Raw genomic sequence first — 22,225 nt, forward strand, 5'->3', positions numbered from 1 at the left:
ACAGCTGCAATATTCATTATAGTACAGAAACAAAACTGGAAAGGACGCTGAACTGTCTAGCAACAGAAGTTGAACATATTTACAACTAAATAAATATGTGCTCAATTAACCCCACCAATTTTGTCAAGCAGATATTAAACCAAACTTCAATAATTACAAGACAAAAATTTAATGAAAAATGGTCAGTGGTATTTAATAATTCAAGGAGCCTAAATAGTTACATTGGGACTGTATTAGAAATTTAAGATAAATGCTGAAATGTTACATATTATCATCATCTGATTCATCTTCTTCCTTCAAAGATTCCTGTTAAAAGAAAAAGTGTTTAAAATAAATTTCTAATATTACAACAATTTGAATCTAATTAGCCACTTATTAAAAATACTTAATTGAAAAATGAATACTGGTTTAGAATAAGGCACCCAACTTATTAAAAAAAGATAATTATATACCTTTGTCTAACAATCAACTAATTTTTGATAGAATACACACAATATGAAAGTATTTAATGTCCTGAAAACCACTCCCATTTTCACAAAGAATAAAATGGGGGGCAGGGGCTGAGAACCAACCAGGGTAACTTTAACCCCATTGAGGATAACGTAGAACATTTCTGTCCTTAGTTCACCTCAACTTTTGTTACTTAATCTAAATCATAATTCTATGCGTATTTCCATGGAGTTTTCATGTAGTGACTTACCTTCGCATATTTCTCTGCCTCTTCCCTTATATCTTTTGGAACAATTTCATGTCTTCCTTTAGTTACTAGAAATTAAGCCATATATTTAAATGAATTAAAAATGAGGACTATATTGTGATTTGCAATACTATGCAATCTACCCAATCCACAGGTATGGTCCCTTTAAGGAAAATGTTGTAAAGTTGTACTTTTAATAAAACCAGATGCTTTGAATTCATTTTTGTGTGTTTTTTCCACGTGAGATTAAATCTGCCCAAATTTAGCTTTTATGGAAAGAATGAATTATACTATGGTAAATCTTGAGTATTCATTCATGGACAGCATGATTAATTTTTTTAAACTGGCCTTGAAGCTTCATGGTTACATTAAGCTACAAAGAAAAACTTGCTTTCTCGGTAATATTTTTTAAAAACATGAAATGGATGTTTCAAAAGTTAAACTAAATAATTCACAACTTTAGTCAATTATTAAGCAGAACTCTCCCTTCAAAAAGACTACTTTGTAAAGTTGTTCAGGCTTTCCTTGTTCTGAGTGCATTTTGGTAATACCTATTGCAACAGAACATATGTATATTTCATGACCCAGTAGTTTCACTCTTATGTATCATATTTCCTACAGAAATGCTGTGCAGGTGTACCAAAACAATTGTACATGTTCACAGCTGCAATATTCATTATAGTACAGAAACAAAACAATACTGGAAAGGATGCTGAACTGTCCAGCAACAGAAGTTGAATAAATTGTGGTATATTTGAACAGAACACTATACAGCAAGGCAAATGAACAAATACTATTTAAAATACACAGCAACCCAAATGACTTACACAAATATAATGCTGAAGAAATCAGGGGTAAAAGAATATATATTGTATCATTCCATTTATATAAAAACTTCAACAGACAAAACTATGGTGTTAGAATTTAGGATAGTGGGTACTTTTGGGGAGAAGGTAGAAGACTGATTTCAAGAAGGCCTAAGGGGTGATCTGGGGGCTAGTCTAGTTTTTTAATACTTTTTAAATTTTACAATTTTTATTTTAGAGCGAGAAACATCGATTTTTGTTTCACTGGCTTATGTATTCGTTGGTTGCTTCTTGTATGTTCCCTGACAAGGGATTGAACCCACAACAACCTTGGTGTATCAGGGCAATGTTCTAACCAACTGAGCTACCTGTGGAGGGGTTATATGACTGTATCCATATTGTAATAATTCGTCAATTCATTTGTCATTTGTATACATATGTCATTAACAAATTACCCAGTGGTAAGTTAGTAAATTAGTTAGTAAATTAGTGGTAACAAGTCACCCAGTGGTAAATTAGGTTTGATACAGACAACTTGAGAGAATGCATAAATGTAACTTACTTTCACCAACCCAGCTGAGCTCCAGTTCAAAAGCTTTATCCTTAACTTCATCATGTACTATGTAAATTCTAAAATAGGAAATTATAACAATTATTTGGTGATCTACAAACACTGTAGTTAATGTACGGTCAGCACAAAGTAGAACACTTTATATAAGTATAAAATTATACATATACACATTATACATAATTTCTATTTATGAACACTGGAAAATTAATTACACAAGGTTGATAAATACTACAAATGATTCAATCTACCTTCAAAATCCATGTTTATCTTAATACAGTGTTTTAGAGACATAACTAAAAAAGATAGCTCATAAGGAATACAAATGGGAAAAACCTCATTACCTGTGTCTTTTCAAGATAATTTGTTTTTTCCATTAACTGATTATTTTTAAAATAAATTAATTTCTAGTTTGCAGTTATTAATGGTCTCTTCTCTCTGCAACTTCTTGGCTGGAATCATTGTAAACCCTTGTCCATTTTCCCCTCCTGGCCTTCAAACTACAATACATGCCAAATTTCAGCAAACAAGGAGGCACTGTCACATAACATTAAAGTAAAAATATCAAAAAATTAAGCATCAGCACAAAGCTTTCCTATTTTATACTTTCTACAACCTTACACACTTTACTAATCCCTTGCTATAAGGAGTCATCTTAATTTTTCTGCAACTAATAAAAGGTATGTAGTGCTGCAAAAGGGATGGCTTTTCTGCATGGAACTAATTAGTGTCTGCTGTTACACCTAAACATAAAAGGGCTGATTTCCAGAAGCATTTCTCAATGGAGCAAATTGAGTTTATCATGTTAAACTTATAATGCAGTCCAGCTGGCATGGCTCAGTGGTTGAGTGTCAACCTGTGAACCAGCAGGAAGTCATGGTTCGATCCTGAGTGTGGGGCATGCAGGAGGCAGCCAATCGATGATTCTCATCATTCATGTTTTCCTCTCTCTTTCCCTCTGAAATCAATAAAAACATACATTTTTTTTAAAATTGTTATAATGTAATTATAATGAGAATTTTTTTAAAGTGGGTTCTGCTTCACAAGTGGAAAGGGAAGGGTATTGTAAAAAAGGAGGGGGGCGAATGAAGAGTGAATGATGGATAAGTAGCACATTTAAATACTTTAGCCATTTTAAATTTTATTTACAAAAACTCAGTTTAAGCGAGATTAAGGGTACTATTTAGTACACTTATTAATAAAGGGCTCTCTAGCCCTAGCTGGTTTGGCTCAGTGGATATAGTGTCGGCCTGCAGACTGAAGGGTCCTGGGTTCAATTCTGGTCAAGTACCTTGGTGTCAGGTTCCCTGGCCCTGGTCAGGGTGAGTAGGAGGCAACCAATTCATGTTTCTGTCTCACATCGATGTTTCTGTCTCTCCCTCTCCCCTCCACTCTCTAAAAATCAATGGAAAAATTTCTTACGGTGAGGATTAACAACAACAAAAAATAATAAAAGAGCTCTCTAGGACTTTTTCCCTTGCATATATTATTAAATGTAAAACCTAAGACATTTATACAAAAACTTGACTGACTAGAACATGTTCATGTGGAATAGAGATGCTGTGAATTCTCTGGAGTATTGTTTATGACTTTAAAATATGGAAAGTTGACTTCAAACTAACATTTTATTGGGCTTTTTGAAATATTCAAATGCTTGCATTCCTTGATTTACAACAGGGATGGGGAACCTTTTTTCTGCCAAGGGCCATTTGGACATTTATACCATCATTCACTTAATATAATTCATTTAATACAAATTTATGTTGCTATGAAAAAAGCTAGATTTGAATTTTGAGTCCAGCCTGCAGTTGCCTTGGCAGGGTCAGACCAAATGATTTTGCAGTTCTCATATGTTCCGAGGACCAGAGGTTCCACACCCTGATCTAGAAGAATTATGAATTATGAAGTACTGCCACTCAGGTTTACTGGCTTTGTGATTGCTTACTATTAACTATTACTTAGCAACCTACTCTGTACCTTCAAGCTTTCAATTGTTTTTAAATATCTGAAATATTGCTCTCCTCATCTTCTTAAAAGAACTTTTATACCTGACATTATCTTGCCCAAAGAAACAGGTTATTTAAATGAACCAACTTCATGGATTACCTATAGAAATAATTAGCTGTAAACTGAAAAAGTTTGTGAATTAAAATTACTACTATTGGAGATTTTGACATTTGGGAAGTTGGGAACTATGAAATAAAATCCCCAGAGGTCCACTATATCCTCCTACCCTTGAATTCTGTCACCTGAACTCCAGGAGTTTATTTTGTCAAAAGCTATTTTTTTCTCCATTCCATTGTTACTTAAAATATGGATATTGTCTTCCTTAATTCTCCTTCAAATATTAAATTCACCACAAAACAGCCTTTTTGAACTAATGGTTGTAATAAAGTGAAATATTTTTGTTAATGGTAAGGAAATTTCAACTTACATTTTTGCAACTTCTTTAACAACATCACGACAAGTCATTTCTTTCATCTACAAAAAAATAAAATATATATTCAGTTATGAGTTAAAAGAACACTTTACACTTGTGTAACTATTTTAAGATTCTTTTCACAACCCATACTCTTGTGATATATTCTCAGATATAAAACCAAGGAAAATAATATCCCAAAGGATCAGAGCCTAAATTTCTTGATTCAGTTTAATGTTTTTAAATTATTATGCCAAAACTGATATTCTTAATGACCCTAATCTGGGGACCACTAATTTTGTGATAAGTATTAAAATTTATAAAAATCCACACCCCTTTGCCTTAACTGGTTTGGCTCAGTGGCCAGAGCGTCAGCCTGTGGACTGAAGGGTCCCAGATTCGATTCCAGTCAAGGGCACATGCCCGGGTTATGGGCTCAATCCCCAGTAGCAGAGTACAGACAGCAGCTGATCAATGATTCTGTCATCACTGATGTTTCTATCTCTCCCTTCCTCTCTGAAATCAATAAAAATATATTTTAAAAAAATATAAAAAATAAGAGTGGTTATTTTTTTAAAAATCCACATCCCTTTATGAGTCTATTATTCACAGGCAGACCCTAATGTTTAAAAGACTACACAAGATCCACAGAAATGATTAAGAAAAATTGTCCCTTACATGACAAAAATGCAAAATGTTGGGGAAAACTTTGAAAAACCAAGAGTTGAGTGGGTTCCTAGAACATAGCTAGATTAGGTTTGGTTTTGAAGATAAATGGAATGCACAAGATAAGATCAAAAACACGTTTGCGCAAACTGGTATTCGTATTCTGGATATGTTGGGGATGATGGAAATCATAAAAGAAAGGGTGTTCATAAAGCAGTGCAGACTTGAAGTAATTCAATTACTTTATCTCTAAACTAGGTTCATCAGTATTATACTTTTGGTATTTATTTAGACTTTAAACATGCTCTGTGCCTGCACAGCCATCTGAGAAAGCAGGAACAAAAATCATAATCCTATATAACAAAGATGTAATATGCAAATGGTTGTTACCCCATAAAGCATAACGACCAGATCACGGATCAGCAGGAGGGTGGGGCAGCGGGCTACAAGCAGGCAGTGGAGAGCTACAGGAGGGGGCAGGGCAGCAAGCTATAAGGAGAGGGGGGGATGGGGGAGCCACAGGAAGGCGGTCACCAGGTGGAGAGCTACTGGAGGGCTACTAGTCTATAATAAAAGCTTAATATGCTAATTAGACCAGACAGCTGAACGACCTTCTGGATAAAGCCTCAGCTGAGAGGGCCAAGCCCCTTGCATGAATTTCATGCATCAGGCCTCTAGTACAACTATAAAAGAACTGGCATGGGCTCTTCAAAAAATTAGTATTGGGGGGAGGGGAGGATTTAAATTATAAGAGATAAGGAAACAAATTCAGTGTGTGAACCTAAATTATGGTTTGAAAAACAGTTACAAATGACATTGTTGAGATTAACGAGGCAACTCGATTATGGACTGAATATTAGATAAGGGTGATAATGGTATTCTAAAGAGATGAATGCTAAAGCAGTGAGGGATGCAATGTCATAATGTTGGCAATTTTTGTTTCAAAACGTTTAGAAAAATAGCATACAAATGGATAGACTGTTGGAAATATTAACTGCAATCTAGATGCAGATATTTATAGTACTCATCTTTTCTGATGCTTTAATTTTTATATAAAGTTAGGGTTGAAGTAGATGCAGATATTTATAGTACGCATCTTTTCTGATGTTTTAATTTTTATATAAAGTTAGGGGTGAAGTAAAAGAAAGGATCTTTATACTTTTTCCTTATGGGTTAAATTCTGTATTTACTAAATTATCATACAAAGGCAAACTTGAACACATGTGAAAAGCCACATTTTTTTTATTTTTTAAAAGGAAGAGGAAGAGATAGATAGAAACATCAATGATGAGAGAGAATACTGATTGGCTGTCTCCTGTACGCCACCCACTGGGATGGAGCCTGGGATCCTTCAGTCTGCAGGCCAATGCCCTATCCACTGAGCCAAACTGGCTAGGGCAAAAGCCACATTTAAAATGACATATTTTTACATATATTCGTGCAGTTCTTATAAAATAATAATTTTGGTGAACAACAACAAGAAAAAGGCAAAGCAATGATGTAGAGTGGTGGTTGACAAACTTCTGTGAAGGACTCAACAGTAAATATTTTAGACTTTATGGACTTTGGTCTCTATTCCAACTATCAAACTCTACTGTTGTAGTGTGAAAGTAGCCATAGACTGAATGTGGCTGTGTTCCCATAAAACTTTGAAAAGTAGAAACCATAGTTCGATGACCTGATTTAGAGCATCTTTTTGTCATTTAGGTATACATGTTCCTGAAGTGAAGTGATCTTTCTCAATTCTTTGCTAGGATTTGTTGGTATTCCCATTCCTTGCTAGGATTTAACCTCAGAAAGAAAAAAAGATACTTGACTATTCTAAATACTCTCTTCAAATTTCTACACAATAATAAGGAAAGATGAAAGCAAAAGGGAAATGAGTAGAAGATAGGATCTTAGTGCTACATCAAAAGTGTGTGATGGAAAAGAACACTGGTCTAAGAGTCATAAGGTCTAGAAACTATTCATAACCAACATAATTCCATGATTCTAGCCCAGCCGTGGGCAAACTACGGCCCGCGGGCTGAATCCGGCCCGTTTGAAATGAATAAAACTAAAAAAAAAAAGAGCGTACCCTTTTATGTAATGATGTATACTTTGAATTTATATTAGTTCACACAAACACTCCATCCATGCTTTTGTTCCGGCCCTCCGGTCCAGTTTAAGAACCCACCGTGGCCCTCGAGTCAAAAAGTTTGCCCACCCCTGTTCTAGCCAGTGTATTTAGCCCAGGATTGTGCATGCCTAAGGTCCTTTTGCCAATTTTATTAAAACACCAAACATGGCCGAAACCGGTTTGGCTCAGTGGATAGAGCGTCGGCTTGCGGACTGAAAGGTCCCAGGTTCGATTCCGGTCAAGGGCATGTACCTGGGTTGCGGGCACATCCCCAGTAGGGGACGTGCAGGAGGCAGCTGATCGATGTTTCTCTCTCATCGATGTTTCTAACTCTCTCTCTCTCTCCCTTCCTCTCTGTAAAAAGTCAATAAAATATATTTAAAAAAAAAAAACACCAAACATGACCCTAGCCAGTTTTGCTCAGTGGATAGAGCATCAGCCTAAGGACCAAAGGATACCGGATTTGATTCCGGTCAAGGGCACATACCTTGGTTGCAGGCTCCTCCCTGGCTAGGGCTCGTGCAGGAGGCAACCAATCAAAGTTTTTTCTCTCACAACAATGTTTCTCTCTGTCTTTCCCTCTCTCTCTCACTCTCCCCAAAAATCAATGGAAAATATCCTTGGGTGAGGATTAACAACAACAAAACAAACAAAAAACATCAAACATGAATTAGGTTTTGTATGTCTAGAAAGTGGCATTAAATTTCAAGCACCAAAAAGATGTTCTAGAGGCTGGCCTTGAATGCACTGAATGAGTTAAGCAAAGTTCTGCATTAATATTAAATATATATGAAATTTTTTCTTACTGTAATTTACCAAAATACTCTTAAGTCATATGCCTGCCTTTTCGGGACCTTTCTGATTAGCAATAAAGAATTGGTAATATTAACTTGTTTCAATATTAAGTTGCTCAAACTGGCTAAAAGGAAAACCAACAAACTTTTAAGAAAACTTTTTTACACTGAAGATGGATTTCTGCTTCTTGGGGGTAGAGCGAGTGGGTAGTTGGGACAGGACAGAGTTTCATGCCTTAATGTAGGTAAGAACAAAGGAAAGAGAAGCACTGGAGCAGTCACACTCTTAATGTAAGACATGCACAGACAAAAGTGCTCCAGAAGAAATGATAGAATAAAAACCAAAGTTCTCAACCTAAGAAGGCTCATAGGGTTCCCATAAATGGCCTTGAAGCATTTTGTGAAATTACATGATACTTTGTATTTTTCTGGATTAAGGGTTTACAATAAGCAGATATCAAAATCATAAAGGGATCCATGACACAATTCCACAAGTAAAATGTTACCAGCTTTCCTATTCAGCTACTTAGCAGCTTCAGTAAGTTCTGCTCCAAACAGCAAACCATATGCTATATACTAGTACTTGGTAGAAAAGGTTTAGTTTGTGGTGATAAAACTTCATTACATGAGAATAATGATATAGCAAAAATTCAAGCATTATGTATTACCTACCTGAAGCTTTTCTATTTCTGTCTTTGCAGCTTGCTTGGCCTTGCCAATAGCACAGCCCCAATAACCCTATTTAAAAAGAACACACACCAAAAAAATATATATGTATATATTCAATTAATATACTATTATAAATCATTGATGACTACTGTTTATATTTAAAGGTTAATGAAAGAATGTTAAATGACTTTCAAAAGTAAGTCTGCAGAAATACAGTCAAACACATGCTAATGAATACCAAGGAGCTCAAAATATTTAAAACACCAAACTTAATTCTAGAAGTTTGAATATGGGTTATTTTTAATACAGATATAGCCAAAGAAAAACAAATTTCATTATGTATATTTCATGAACTAGAGACATTTTTGAGAGTGGGAATGAAAATTTTTTTAGCATTTTAACAATGAAATTTCTGAATTTCCTATGAGTTCTATACTCTAAACCAGCGGTTCTCAACCTGTGGGTCGCGACCCCTTTGTCAGTTGAACGACCCTTTCACAGGGGTCGCCTAAGACCATCCTGCATATCAGATATTTATATTACGATTCATAACAGTAGCAACATTACAGTTATGAAGTAGCAACGAAAATAATTTTATGGTTGGGTCACAACATGAGGAACTGTATTTAAAGGGCCAGAAGGTTGAGAACCACTGCAGTCTAAACCATAATTCTTTATTATTTCTATTATAAACTGTATTTGTTAAATTAAAGAATGTCCATTTATACCTGCATGTAATGACAAAATATAAAATCATTTTTTTTAAGTTAAAAAAAATCTCAGAAGATGGTGAAAGGTCAAAGAAATCCCATTTAAAGTCCTTTTTTTAAAAGTGAAAATATATGCAGTCTTAAGACACTGCTACTTTTTATAGTAATAAAGAAAATACCACATATTCAAAATTTTATGTTCGCATTGCAGTTTTTATAAGCAGCATACTGAAAACTACAAATCTTTCCTCTGCCTCATATCCATAGGTTATTGTTATTAATGCTAAACAAAATGTTACATTCCTTGAATGAATTTTAAAGAAACTTTATGTAAACTAAATATATTATTTCAGTGCTGATAACATACTATTAAACTAAAAATAGAATTCCATATGATTCAAAATTACTCACGTATGAAACACCCGACGGGTCAATCATGTAGAGTTGTGCACCATCATTCACACTGTAAGACCCTAACATGAAACTTCATAAAAAGAAATTATTTAAACCATAGTTCTTAATACCAGAAAAGTATTTTAAAAACAAAGCGATAAAAATGAAATTGTACTTTCTAAGATAAACTACTTATATACGTAAGTATGTATATATATATATATATATATATATATATATATATATATATATATATACACACTTTGATAAGGTAGTTTTAATGAAAACTAGTATACTTTTGAAACTGTTCAAAATTCATGGGCTTTGTTTGATTAGTATTAAACTTTCTGATGAAATTTTCCTGGGAAGACAACAGTAGAGACAAAAGAGTAATGATAGGTGGAATACTAATAAGAGGACCCAATAGGTAAAAACATAAATATGAAAAAACCCATGGTGACAAAATTCCTGATGTGATTACACTGAATCTACCTCAAGCTCTTGTTCCTTCATTTTGGGGGGGCTAGCCCCCATATTTCTCCAATTATTTTTCTGCAATAAGCCAAAGAAGCTCAGTGCATTTTTATATGCTCAACAAATTAAAATTGGGCTATGAAACCGATCATGTGAATTACTGATTTTCTGAAATTGTAATTTCTTTCCTTTCCCGTAAGAAGTAGAAAAGAAACCAGCCTCGTCTTATATATCATTTAATGTACAGAATACCTTAAAAGCCACCAGTCCAATTCCCACTACTAGCATCATTCCCTTCCATTTTCCACATGGCCATGAGATTTATCTTGCAGAGTATATAACTGACTGTCATTATTTTAAAGCCCCTCAAGGTTTTTTAAGTATGGAGCAAACTTCTATATGATCTGACCCCTTCCTACATCTTCAATATCATATAAACACAGTCTACACAATGAGGATACTTGACTACCTCCACATTATCTGAAATGCCCATGTAGTTTCATACTAGTCCCTTTGCTTGAAATACTCTTATCAATGCCCCATCTCACATCCTCCTTTCCTTGCCAACATTCCAGAGACCATTCCCTAACTGGTGTCCCACTATGCATACATTTATCATATCACCTCTAAAATTATATCCATGATAACACACTTATCTTTCTTCCCCCCACCCCCCCACACTGGCTTGGCAGACTTTATTTATTTATTAAATATATTTTTATTGATTTCAGAGAGGAAGGAAGAGGGAGGGAGGGAGAGAGAAACATCAATGATTGAGAGAGAATCATTGATTGGCTGCCTCCTGCACACCCCCTACTGGGGATCGAGCTCACAACCTGGGCATGTGCCCTTGGCCGGAATAGAACCTGGGACCCTTCAGTCCGCAGGCCGACGCTCTATCCACTGAGCCTAACTGGCTAGGGCTGACATGTTTATTTTTTTAAGTTATAAACTAGGGGGAACTAAAAAGGGTCAATGGGGGAAATAGGGAGACATATGTAAAACTTTCAACAATAAAGATTTTTTTTAAAGTTATAAACATCTTTTTGAGGGAAATCTAGAGCCATGACAGATCTCCGAGAAGCTGTATTTGAATATTTACATCTAAGCCACATTTGAATATATACTCTAGAGATCTTGATGAAACTACATCCTAGCTTGCCCCAAAATAAAATACCAGCATTCCACCTTAACAATAAGAAACTGGCCGAAACCGGTTTGGCTCAGTGGATAGAGCTTCGGCCTGCGGACTGAAAGGTCCAGGGTTTGATTCCAGTCAAGGGCATGTACCTGGGTTGCGGGCACATCCCCAGTAGGAGATGTGCAGGAGGCAGCTGATCGATGTTTCTCTCTCATCGATGTTTCTAACTCTCTCTCTCTCTCCCCTCCTCTCTGCAAAAAATCAATAAAATATATTTTTTTAAAAAAACACAATAAGAAACTGAGACTAATAAGAACTTAAAATGTATTTTTGTATGCATTCATTACTGACTGCTAAAAAACTCCCAAGTATACAGATGGAAATTAATGAGAAAACCAAGGTGTCAGTAAAGCTGGCTACCTAATAATGGCAACACAGAATATCAGTTTGCAGTTTCCTGGGAATGTCAGGATCTAACATCAGAGAATGCTTTTTTGTTTTATTGAAAAATAATTAACATACACCTCTGTATCAAAGTTTTAGATGTACAGCATGATGATTTGATTTACAAAAACTGTGAAATGATTACCACAATAGGTTTATTAGTTAACACCCATCATCTCACATTAAGTACAGTAAAGAAAAAAATTTTCTCCTTGTGATGATACCTCTTAGGATTTACTCTCAACTTTTCTAAATATCATACAGCAGTGTTAACTATAGACATAAGGCTGTACATTACATCTTTAGTGCTTATTTATCTTGTAACTGGAAGTTTATACCTTTAGACCAAATCACCTTCCTCCAGAGAATTTGTTATAGTCAAATTAAAATTATTACTATGAGTTCTATGTTTCATCATCAGTTCAACTCTGAATAGTGTTTTTCACTATTCAAAGTTTCTATTTTTATGTACATTGTATTCAATCACTGCCCTAATACCTCTTAGTATTAGTTCATATTTTTAAGGTATAAAAGGCTAAAGTACTGGGAAAAACAGATACCTATAGTACAGATCTGAGTAAATAAATCAGAAAATTTCATACCTGCAGCCAAAAGGTCTAACAGCACTGTAGAGTGTATATGCGTGTACATACATGGCCACTCTGTCTGCAAGATGCTGGGGGAAGGGAGGAAAACAAGAGCTTATCAATGAACCTCAATTACTGTTCAAAAGCCTCCCCAACATGTTATCGACTTACTTTTAGTGGAATGTTATAGCCAAAGTTAGATCTAAAGTTGGAAGCTTCTTCTCTTGCAATGTCTGCTAAAGAACGAGCATCTGCCAACAAGCCTGCTACTGCCTGAAAGAAGTAAGTACCAATTGAATAGATATAACTATCATAAATCAGGGAAAGTACATAATTATTATAGGTTTTTAAAATATTTAATGAGCATCACCACTAAAACTAAGTTTTTTTGGCTTAAAAGGTCTTCAAGACATTCTGGCCTTTTGATGCTTGATATGGGATTACAATTTAGAAAATTTACCACGTGTGACTTTATTGCTTTGTCCAGTGATCACATTCAGAATGATTATAATCAATCCACCACTTCATTATAAAGATTAAAACAACAAAAATAATAAAACTTTTGGTCTTGGTAAGGACTGATCTTTCCTTTATTTAAAGCAGCTGTATGTTCAAAAAGCTATTAAAAGTTTTGGTCTAAACAGCACAACCTCAAATCTCCTTTTTCAGCCTACTGATTAATAAATTGCTATGCCAAACCAAAACTTGACAAGCTACATATCTTCCAAGATTAGTGGTTTACAACTGCAGTTACCAAACCAAGTACTGAGATAGCCTAAGCACTACAATGAACTCTCAAGAGTTGTGGGACATTAAGTTTGGGGGAAACATTTGTCAAAGCAGTTCAGTTTCAACATCAAGTCATTCTACACTTTCAATACATCAAATCACTGAGAAGCTGGGTTGCTCTAATAAAAAATAAGTACTTTGCAAAAATCAATGTGGAACAGGAAATGAAGAGGGCAGCAAGTAATCTGATTCCAAACGTTAGAAGTTATACAGTTCACATTAATTGTAATTGTTTAAAAATTAAAATATACATATTCCTTTCATTCTATGTGTCATTTTTTTAATAGCTACTTTGGTTTTACGACATAAACACTTAAGTTGTTTGGACCTAAATACATAATAAATAGAACCATTGGGTATATTTTTGCCCCAGAGAAGACATAAAAAAAAAATTACTGGAACATAGGTACTAGGAACCAAAAAAGTCTGGAAACTGCTTATTTAGAAAATTTTCAGAATTTGTAATTTTTAATAGCCTTTTATCTACTGCTACTTACTAATAGTAATAATGATGAAAATTCTTAACACATATTGAGCACTCATTACATGCTAATTAACATTTTATATAACTATTTTTAACCTTGCCAACAAATGTATAAGGTAGGTATTATTATCACCATAGTTTAACAAATGAGGAAACTAGTGTTTTTAGAGTGTCTTTCCAAAGGTTACCCAGCAAGTAAATTTCATTATTTAAGTCATCCATTGCTTTGGAGAAAGCTTATTGTAAAGTCTTAAAATTCGCAAATCACTTGAAGACAATTGTGGAAACAAAACATTAATCCTTCATTGTTCCTAATCCTATTCAATGTGTAATGTTTTGCCAATTTCTGGCTATAAGAAATGCCATCAGTTTCCTGGCTTTAAATAACAAATGGAAAAATTTGAAAATTCTGGATAACAATTTTTCCATCACAAAAGGCCAACTCTCTAACCACTGACCAAAACAGGCCAGAGCCCAACTTCTCTTTTCTACACACATTTCTCACCCCTCTCCCCTCCTCCTTTTCTTAAGGCAACTTGGTTTTTCGTATCTATTTCCAATCAAGTTATGAGAGCTGTTCACAAACCAGTAACTATCTGTGATTACTTCTGTGGCTGCTCTCTAATCTGTTTCAACCTCAATGCTAAAGTAATAAATGGGTTCTTTTAACACATCTCAATATATTCCAATCAGTTACTTTACAAGAAACTGGACAAGGCAAAAGGAAACATTTTATTTTTTTATTTTTTTTTAAAATATATATTTTATTGATTTTTTTTACAGAGAGGAAGGGAGAGAGATAGAGAGTCAGAAACATCGATGAGAGAGAAACATCAACCAGCCGCCTCCTGCACATCCCCCACTGGGGATGTGCCCACAACCCAGGTACATGCCCTTGACCGGAATCGAACCTGGGACCTTTCAGTCCGCAGGCCGACGCTCTATCCACTGAGCCAAACCGGTTTCGGCCAAAAGGAAACATTTTAAAATGTGACCTTACCATTCCAACATGCCGATCAACATTAAAAAGTCGTTTGTTGGACCCTTCTTCATAAAGTTTAGAAAGGACTAATTTTTCCACCCCAAAGACAACACCATCTTTACATCTGATTCCAATAGCTGTACTGAAACAAGCACAAGAAAATCAAAAATTTTTAATGAACTTCATAAACACACAAAAAAGGTAACATTTAGTTTTTTAAAGCATGTCAAATACTTTAAAACAAATACACTTGAAAACTAGAAAGGGTAAACTACCTTAAGTGTAAATTATAGCCATATAAATGAACATCATGTGACAAAAAGGTTATTAAAACTTAAGTGAAAAAAGATGCCAACAAATTATGTACAAAATGGCACAGTGTCTGGCATATGATAGCCATATTATAACAAATGTTGACTAAATTCATGCCTATTAAAAGTGGTACATTATATGCATTGAAGAGACAAGCTATACAAAAGCTAAAAAGTTAACAGTGACTAATTTGGGTGGATAGATTATAATTCTTTTTTTTTTTTTTTTTTTTGCTTATTTGCTTTTTCTGCACTAACCATGTACTGCTTATAATCCTATATAATAAAGAAAAACATGTAAATTGACCATCCCTCCACCACACCAACCAGCCAATCAGGAGTGAGTATGCAAATTAACCTAACAAAGATGGGAGGTTAAATTGCATACACAGGCGCTAGGCGGAGAGCGGAGAGGAAGAGCTGGGGGCTTGGAGGACTTGGCAGAGTGGTGGGAGGCCATGGGGCAAAGACAAGATCACAGGGAACACCAGGAATTCTGGGAATAGTTTTGGTGGCAGCCCCAGGACCAGAAGCGGAATCATAGTTCTGGTGGCAGATGGATCTCCTAGACCAGCCGTGGGCAAACTACGGCCCAAGGGCCGGATCCGGCCTGTTTGAAATGAATAAAACTAAAAAAAAAAAAGACCGTATCCTTTTATGTAATCATGTTTACTTTGAATTTATATTAGTTCACACAAACACTCCATCCATGCTTTTGTTCCGGCCCTCCGGTCCAGTTTAAGAACCCATTGTGGCCCTCGAGTCAAAAAGTTTGCCCACCCCTGTCCTAGACACTAGAGCAGTGGTTCTGAACCTTCTGGCCCTTTAAATACAGTTCCTCATGTTGTGACCCAACCATAAAATTATTTTCGTTGCTACTTCATAACTGTAATGTTGCTACTGTTATGAATCGTAATATAAATATCTGATATGCAGGATGGTCTTAGGCGACCCTTGTGAAAAGGTCGTTCAACTGCCAAAGGGGTTGAGAACCACTGCACTAGCAACCCACAGGTTGAGAACCATTCATATTGTCAGTTATGTGAGTAGTTAGGGTAGATGTCTACACCTAACATTATAAGACTGCATAGAGTAACCCTACCTGCTATCACTATTAAGTAGCAGCTAGGAGGAAAATTCACATCTTGTTTCTTAAAAAGTATTTTTTTAATTTAATGATTTTGAGAGAGAGAAGGGGGGGGGGGCAGAGGAAAAGGGGAAGTGAGAGAGAAACATCAGTTTGTTGTTCCACTTATTTATGCATTAATTGCTTGCTTCCTGTATGTGCCCTGACCATGGATCAAACACCCAACCTTGGCATATGGGGGAGGATGCTCTAACCAACTGAGCTATCTTCCAGCCAGGGCGGAAAATTCAGGTATTATAGATCCCTTTAAAAGAATAACTTTCCATATTTTTTCTTTATCCAGATAAAAACATCATTTATAGTGTTTCTATTTTTAAAAATTCCAATTTTATTTAAATGTAACCGTTTTAAATCATACTTAGAAATACTTAATAGAAAGCCAGTTATTAAATACACAGATCCCCATAGCCTAGCCTCAATTTTCTGGGTTACAGATGGTTTCAAAATGTATTTCCAGTTTTTCTTAGTTGATACTTCTCTTACCATTTTTTACACTAATGAAAAGTACAAGAATGCAGAGGAGGGGGAAAAATAGTAACTTTCTCAAGTCTTTCTCCAGCTCCCTGGTCTAAAAGCCAATCTCCCTTTATCAACAGGAAGAAAATGTGTCAACTTTTTCTTGAATTTGACTCTCTTCTGAACTCTATCAAGCTTTGTATACAATAGCAAGTACATTTTAGCCTAAATTCTTAACAGCTTTAGTTCTATTGCAGTATCAGATACCAAAAGTCTATAAATATACCAATGTATCTAATACAACATTTAAACACAAAATAAATTAACTTTGTTTCAAATCCTATAATAGGACTCAAAATGTATTTTTGCTCAAAAAATTTTTAATATTTCATAAACCATAGAAATCCACATACTTTCTTTCTAGCACTCAGGAATAACTACTGAGCGCTAGCACATGCAAAGACAAATAACAGTCTCCATAATCATATACCAGTATTAAAGATACTAGTACAAATTTGAATAACTCACTATTTGCATATGGATTTTTCTAAAACTCTACAAATATTTCCCTACTCCACCTCTACTCCAAAAGCTTTCATTATTATTTTATTTTTTTATATATTTTTGTATTGATTTCAGAGAGGAAGGGAGAGGGAGAGAGAGGTAGAAACATCAATGATGAGAGAAAATCATTGATTGGCTGCCTCTTGCACGCCCCACACTGGGGATTAAGCCCACAACCCGGGCATGTGCCCTTGACAGGAATTGAACCCGGTACCTTCAGTCTGCAGGCTGACACTCTATCCACTGAGCCAAACTGCCTAGGGCTCATTATTATTTTAAATAACTGAGCTTAAACACCAACACCATTTGTTTAGTAGGCCTAAAAAATTTCTTTGAGATCTGAGTGAAATGCTATAATACAAATTCATTTTTAAAAGTCCTTTAATTCATCCCAAAGCTTCTTCAGATTTAAAAATACAATTAACATGTAACTATAACTGATGCAAGTTCTTCAATAAAAGACTCATAAAATTTGCCACAGGATCATTTTAGTGCCTTATTCTAAACAATAAGAGAGAAAGTAAAGGAAGTGAGTCCAACAGGAAAAGCATCCTAGTGATCCTACACCTTTTGGAGTGTGGCAGAAGCAGAATTTTTTAAATCCCTGCAGAGAGGAACACAGGACTAATGGCATAGGACATTTAAAAAAAAAAAGAAATACAAGTTAAAACCTAATGGCCAAAGAAAACAAAGAGATAAACCATGAATTTTAAAAAGAAATGGGCCAGCCCTAACTGGTTTGGCTCAGTGGATAGAGCGTCAGCCTGCAGACTGAAGGGTCCCAGGTTCAATAATGGTCAAGGGCATGTACCTGGGTTGCGGGCACATCCCCAGTAGGGGGTGTGCAGGAGGCAGCTGATCAGATGTTTCGCATCGATGTTTCTAACTCTCTATCCTTCTCCCTTCCTCTCTGTAAAAAAATCAATAAAATATATCTAAAAGAAAAAAGAAATGGGCTAGCAAAGATGATGATGAATTTGGTTTTATACACTACATTTGAGACATGGTAAAATGTCCAAATCGAAATACAGGACTGAGACTCATGAAATGATCTGGCCTAAAAAAAGACCTGAAAATGACTAATAAATTGAGATTATTTTAGGACACATGTTTTGTACCAAAGTAACATAACAAAGGCTAAGTACCAAAAATATAGAAAAGAAAAAATTTAATAATATGCTAATTTCAAGTAAAGCAATGTTTCTTACCTACTGTTTTCCACAGCCTTCATAGCATATTCAACTTGAAAAACCCTTCCGTCAGGAGAGAATGTAGAGGCTGACAGGTCATACTGGGAGGAAAAAGGCAACAATAAGCCTATAGTTATGTATTTTTGGCAATAATAACCTTACAACTTTTTTTCTAAAATGGCTTATACATCAGAAATGTGTGTTAACTCTCAACAAAGACTTTAGCATGTCAGAGCAGCAACAGAAGCTAAGGCAAAAGTTATACGCTTTAGATTTCTGCTACTGGGAAGTAATAGATAGAAGGCCCAGATAAAAGCAACCTTTTTCCAATAAAACACAAAACTCAATTTTGTAATTACTATGGTATGGCAGAAATAACACTGAAGTCAGAACATTCTAATTCGTAACTGTGGCACTAAACAAACTAAGGAGCCTTAGACAAATCATTTAGCATTAAAACATGTAATAAACATGTTAGTCATTATAAGGGAATATTAAGAGAATACTCATTCTTTAACGCCTTCATTTCAAATCAGACCGGGCACAAATCTGATGTTGGAGATACAGCAGTAACCCAGAAAAAGGACTATAATGAGCCCTGGCCAGTGTGGCTCAGTTGTTTGAACGTTGCCCCACGCACCAAAAGGTCTCCGGTTCCATTCCTGGTCAGGGCACATGCCCAGGTGAATACGGGAGACAACAGATCTTTCTCAATCTTTCTCTCTCTCTCTCTCTCTCTCTCTCTCTCTCTCTCTCTCTCTCTCTCTCTCGTCAATGTTTTTTTTCTCTCCCTTCCTCTCTCTAAAATCAATACAAACATGTTTTTTTTAAAAAGGACTATAATGAAAATAAAACAGATTGAAATGATAGGAGCAACTATTACAGACTACCTGGTCAGGAAAGGTCTTGCTGGGCAGTTAGTTCTATTTAGTTATTTAGACTGAGTCCCACAGTAGCCAGTCGTGTGCAAACTACGGCCTGCGGGCTAAATCCAGCCCGTTTGAAATGAATAAAACTAAAAAAAAAAGACCGTACCCTTTTATGTAATGATGTTTACTTTGAATTTATATCAGTTTACACAAACACTCCATCCATGCTTTTGTTCCGGCCCTCCGGTCCAGTTTAAGAACCCATTGTGGCCCTCGAGTCAAAAAGTTTGCCCACCCCTGAACTAGCCATTCAGGATATGGAGGAGCCATCCTGGCTTTTGGCCTAAAGACCTGCAGGTGGAAATAAGCCTAGCACAACCCAGGAAAAGAAACAAGGCCACTGCGTCTTGAGCACTGTAAGTGGCAGAGAGAAAACTATCAGAGATATGTGGGGATAAACTATGCTGCCTTCCAGGCTGGAGTAAGAAGTTTATGTTTTACTCTAAATGCAATAGGAAGTCATTGGAATGTAAAAGGGGGGGGGGGGGCTGATATAACCTAATTTTTTTTAAAAAATCATTCATCTGAAGAATGAATTGCAGTGGGAACAAGAGTGGAAGCAGAGATCAGGTATTCCAAAGGTGGTACTTCGACTAGAGAAAAAAAGATGAAAAGCGGTATCTTTTGAGGGTAGAGAACCTCCTCCCTCCCCCCACAACAAAACCCTGCTAATGCACTGGCTCTAGGAGTAAAGTAAAAAAGAAATTAAAGGTGAGTCAGATTTTTTTCATTTGAGCAACTAGAGCTGGACCATTCACTGAGCTGCAGATCGTAGGGGATGCAAATAGGAAGCAAAAAAGAAATTACAGGTGAATCACACTTTTTTTTCTTTTTTCACTTGAGCAACTAGAACTGGACTGTTCACTGAAGACTCAAGATTGTAAGAGATGCAAAAGGGCAAGAAAACCCAGAGCTCTACTTTGGACATGCACTTTGAAATGCCTGTTAAGCCATCAGGTGGAGAGAAATGTCAAGCAGACAGGTCTTACTAGAAGTGGTAACAGGAGATAGGCCTCCACAGAGGTGCTTCCTGAAGATTCTTAACTCTACCACTGTAACAGCGAAAGGTTATATTATCAAGTGTTTTTACAGGGTTTAGAGAATGAAACACTATCAATCGAAAGTAATATTAATGCAGTTGCAATGTCAATTTGCTACATTACTAAGCAACTACTATTCCTAAAAACAATCAAACAAAAAAACATGACAAACTAGCATCACATAACCAAATGGAATAAACCATTCCAAACATAAGCTGCCTATTATCAAACTCGGAAACCCAGTACTTGGGCTTAATGCTGAGTATCCAAATCCTGTGAACTCTCAGAAACCCATTATTCAACGCCTTCATGCAAACAACCAATCTATATTTCTAAACAAAACTATTAGTTTCTATATGGAGAAATACATAAAAGGGGTAAGCAAAAGATTGCATATATGCAGTACGTTTAACAAAGGAAATTAGCCGAACAAGTCCAACTCCAAAATCCTCAACAGTCTTGTCTATGCAAAGTCAGAAGCGGCTAGGTCCCTAGCTAATAATTTCAATGTCTGCAGTAGTTTGCTAGGTACTCTGTACAGGAAAAGCTGGGACACAGGAAGAAATAAAGGATTCTTCAGATTTCACTTTTGAGGCCATTTTTCTTATTAGTTCTGTCCGGGTAGAGTTTCCAAAGAAGCACACGGAGCGATCACTCCCCACGGGGGAAGATGGAGAAGGCCCCGTGAGTCAGCAGCACCCGGGCCACTGCACCGAGCCGCCCGCGGAAAGCGCGTCTCAGACCTCGGACCCTCAGCCGCCTGGGCTCGGAGGCTCCCAGGAGCGGCTGACGCCCAGCCCTTCCCACTGTGTCTCAGGCCCCACGAGTTTCCACTTTCGGTTTCCCGGAGAGGATCAAGAACGTGACTCAGCAATCCCCAGCGGCTCCATCTCACCGCGGCGCCGCCAGGCCCGCCACACCTGAGCTGCAGAGCCTCAGGTCCCCGTCACCGCAGGCCCCGGCCTAGAACTACGGGTGTCGGAGGGACCACTGGAAGCGGCCCTCTTGGCCGAGAGCAGTCCCCAGTGCACCCCGAGCTGGCGCACCCGAAGCGGCCTGCCCGAGCTCCCTTCAACGCGAATCCTCCGACTAGACTATCACACCGAGAGATAACGAACTCACCCCGGTGCCGATCGAGCTCATCCTGCTAAACACCAGCGGAACGTGTAGGGTCTCAGGGCCGAAAGCGCTCCCGCTACACCGCAGCACGCACACTAGTAACAGGCTCTCTCATTGGCTGATCTCTCAACCAATAGCCTTCTCTGTGGTTCGTTCCTCGGTGTTTAGCTCCGAGAAAAGAGGATTGTGGGAAAGGAAAAGGAGGGGACAACCAAGGAAGGGCGGTGCGCAGAAGCAGAAACGAGGAAGGTGGGGTAGGGCCAGGGCCAGGGCCAGGGCCAGGTAGGGGTTCTTCCTCTTCAGTTTCTGTCGTGCGTGATGTTGAGTCGTCGGGTTGTTTGAGAAGCTGCTCTATTCCACTTCCTAGGAACTATTTACCTTTTATACTATCCCTCTAGCTCGATACTTTATTCTTTCTTAGAGCAAAGCAGAGATGTTCTTACCAAGACCAAGGAAAGGGATGGAGGAGATTCTCCCTCCACACTCTGCGTCCCGGTTCTGACCCATTGTTTTGAGGGCATCCCCATCAACCCGCCTATCCTCACGACAGTGGAAGTTGCACTCCAAAGGTATCTCACCTTTGAGCTCAGGCATTTTACAGAAGCTTTAGCACCCTTTTTGTGAAAAGAACTATTTAGTGGAATTAAGGATAAAACTGATTAAAGATGTTTGTGGAGATCTAATGTATTCCAAGTACTCTCCTGAACACGGGTGATAAAAAGGTGGA

General features: G+C 36.8%; 1 protein-coding gene across 1 annotated transcript; it reads right to left on the minus strand.

Moving 5' to 3' along the window:
• Nucleotides 1-167: 167 nt before the first annotated feature.
• PSMA3 (proteasome 20S subunit alpha 3) lies at nucleotides 168-21,660 on the minus strand. Its single transcript, XM_059695023.1, has 11 exons — nucleotides 21,502-21,660; nucleotides 18,429-18,511; nucleotides 14,761-14,884; nucleotides 12,659-12,760; nucleotides 12,503-12,576; nucleotides 9,860-9,932; nucleotides 8,742-8,807; nucleotides 4,506-4,552; nucleotides 2,066-2,133; nucleotides 701-765; nucleotides 168-306 (listed from the first exon to the last, which is right to left on the minus strand). The coding sequence occupies exons 1-11, from the start codon at nucleotides 21,520-21,522 to the stop codon at nucleotides 262-264; spliced, it is 768 nt and encodes a 255-aa protein (XP_059551006.1). The 5' UTR covers nucleotides 21,523-21,660; the 3' UTR covers nucleotides 168-261.
• Between the last annotated feature and the right edge of the window lie 565 nt (nucleotides 21,661-22,225).

This window comes from Myotis daubentonii, chromosome 1 (assembly GCF_963259705.1).
Source record: "Myotis daubentonii chromosome 1, mMyoDau2.1, whole genome shotgun sequence".
Lineage (NCBI taxonomy): Eukaryota > Metazoa > Chordata > Mammalia > Chiroptera > Vespertilionidae > Myotis > Myotis daubentonii.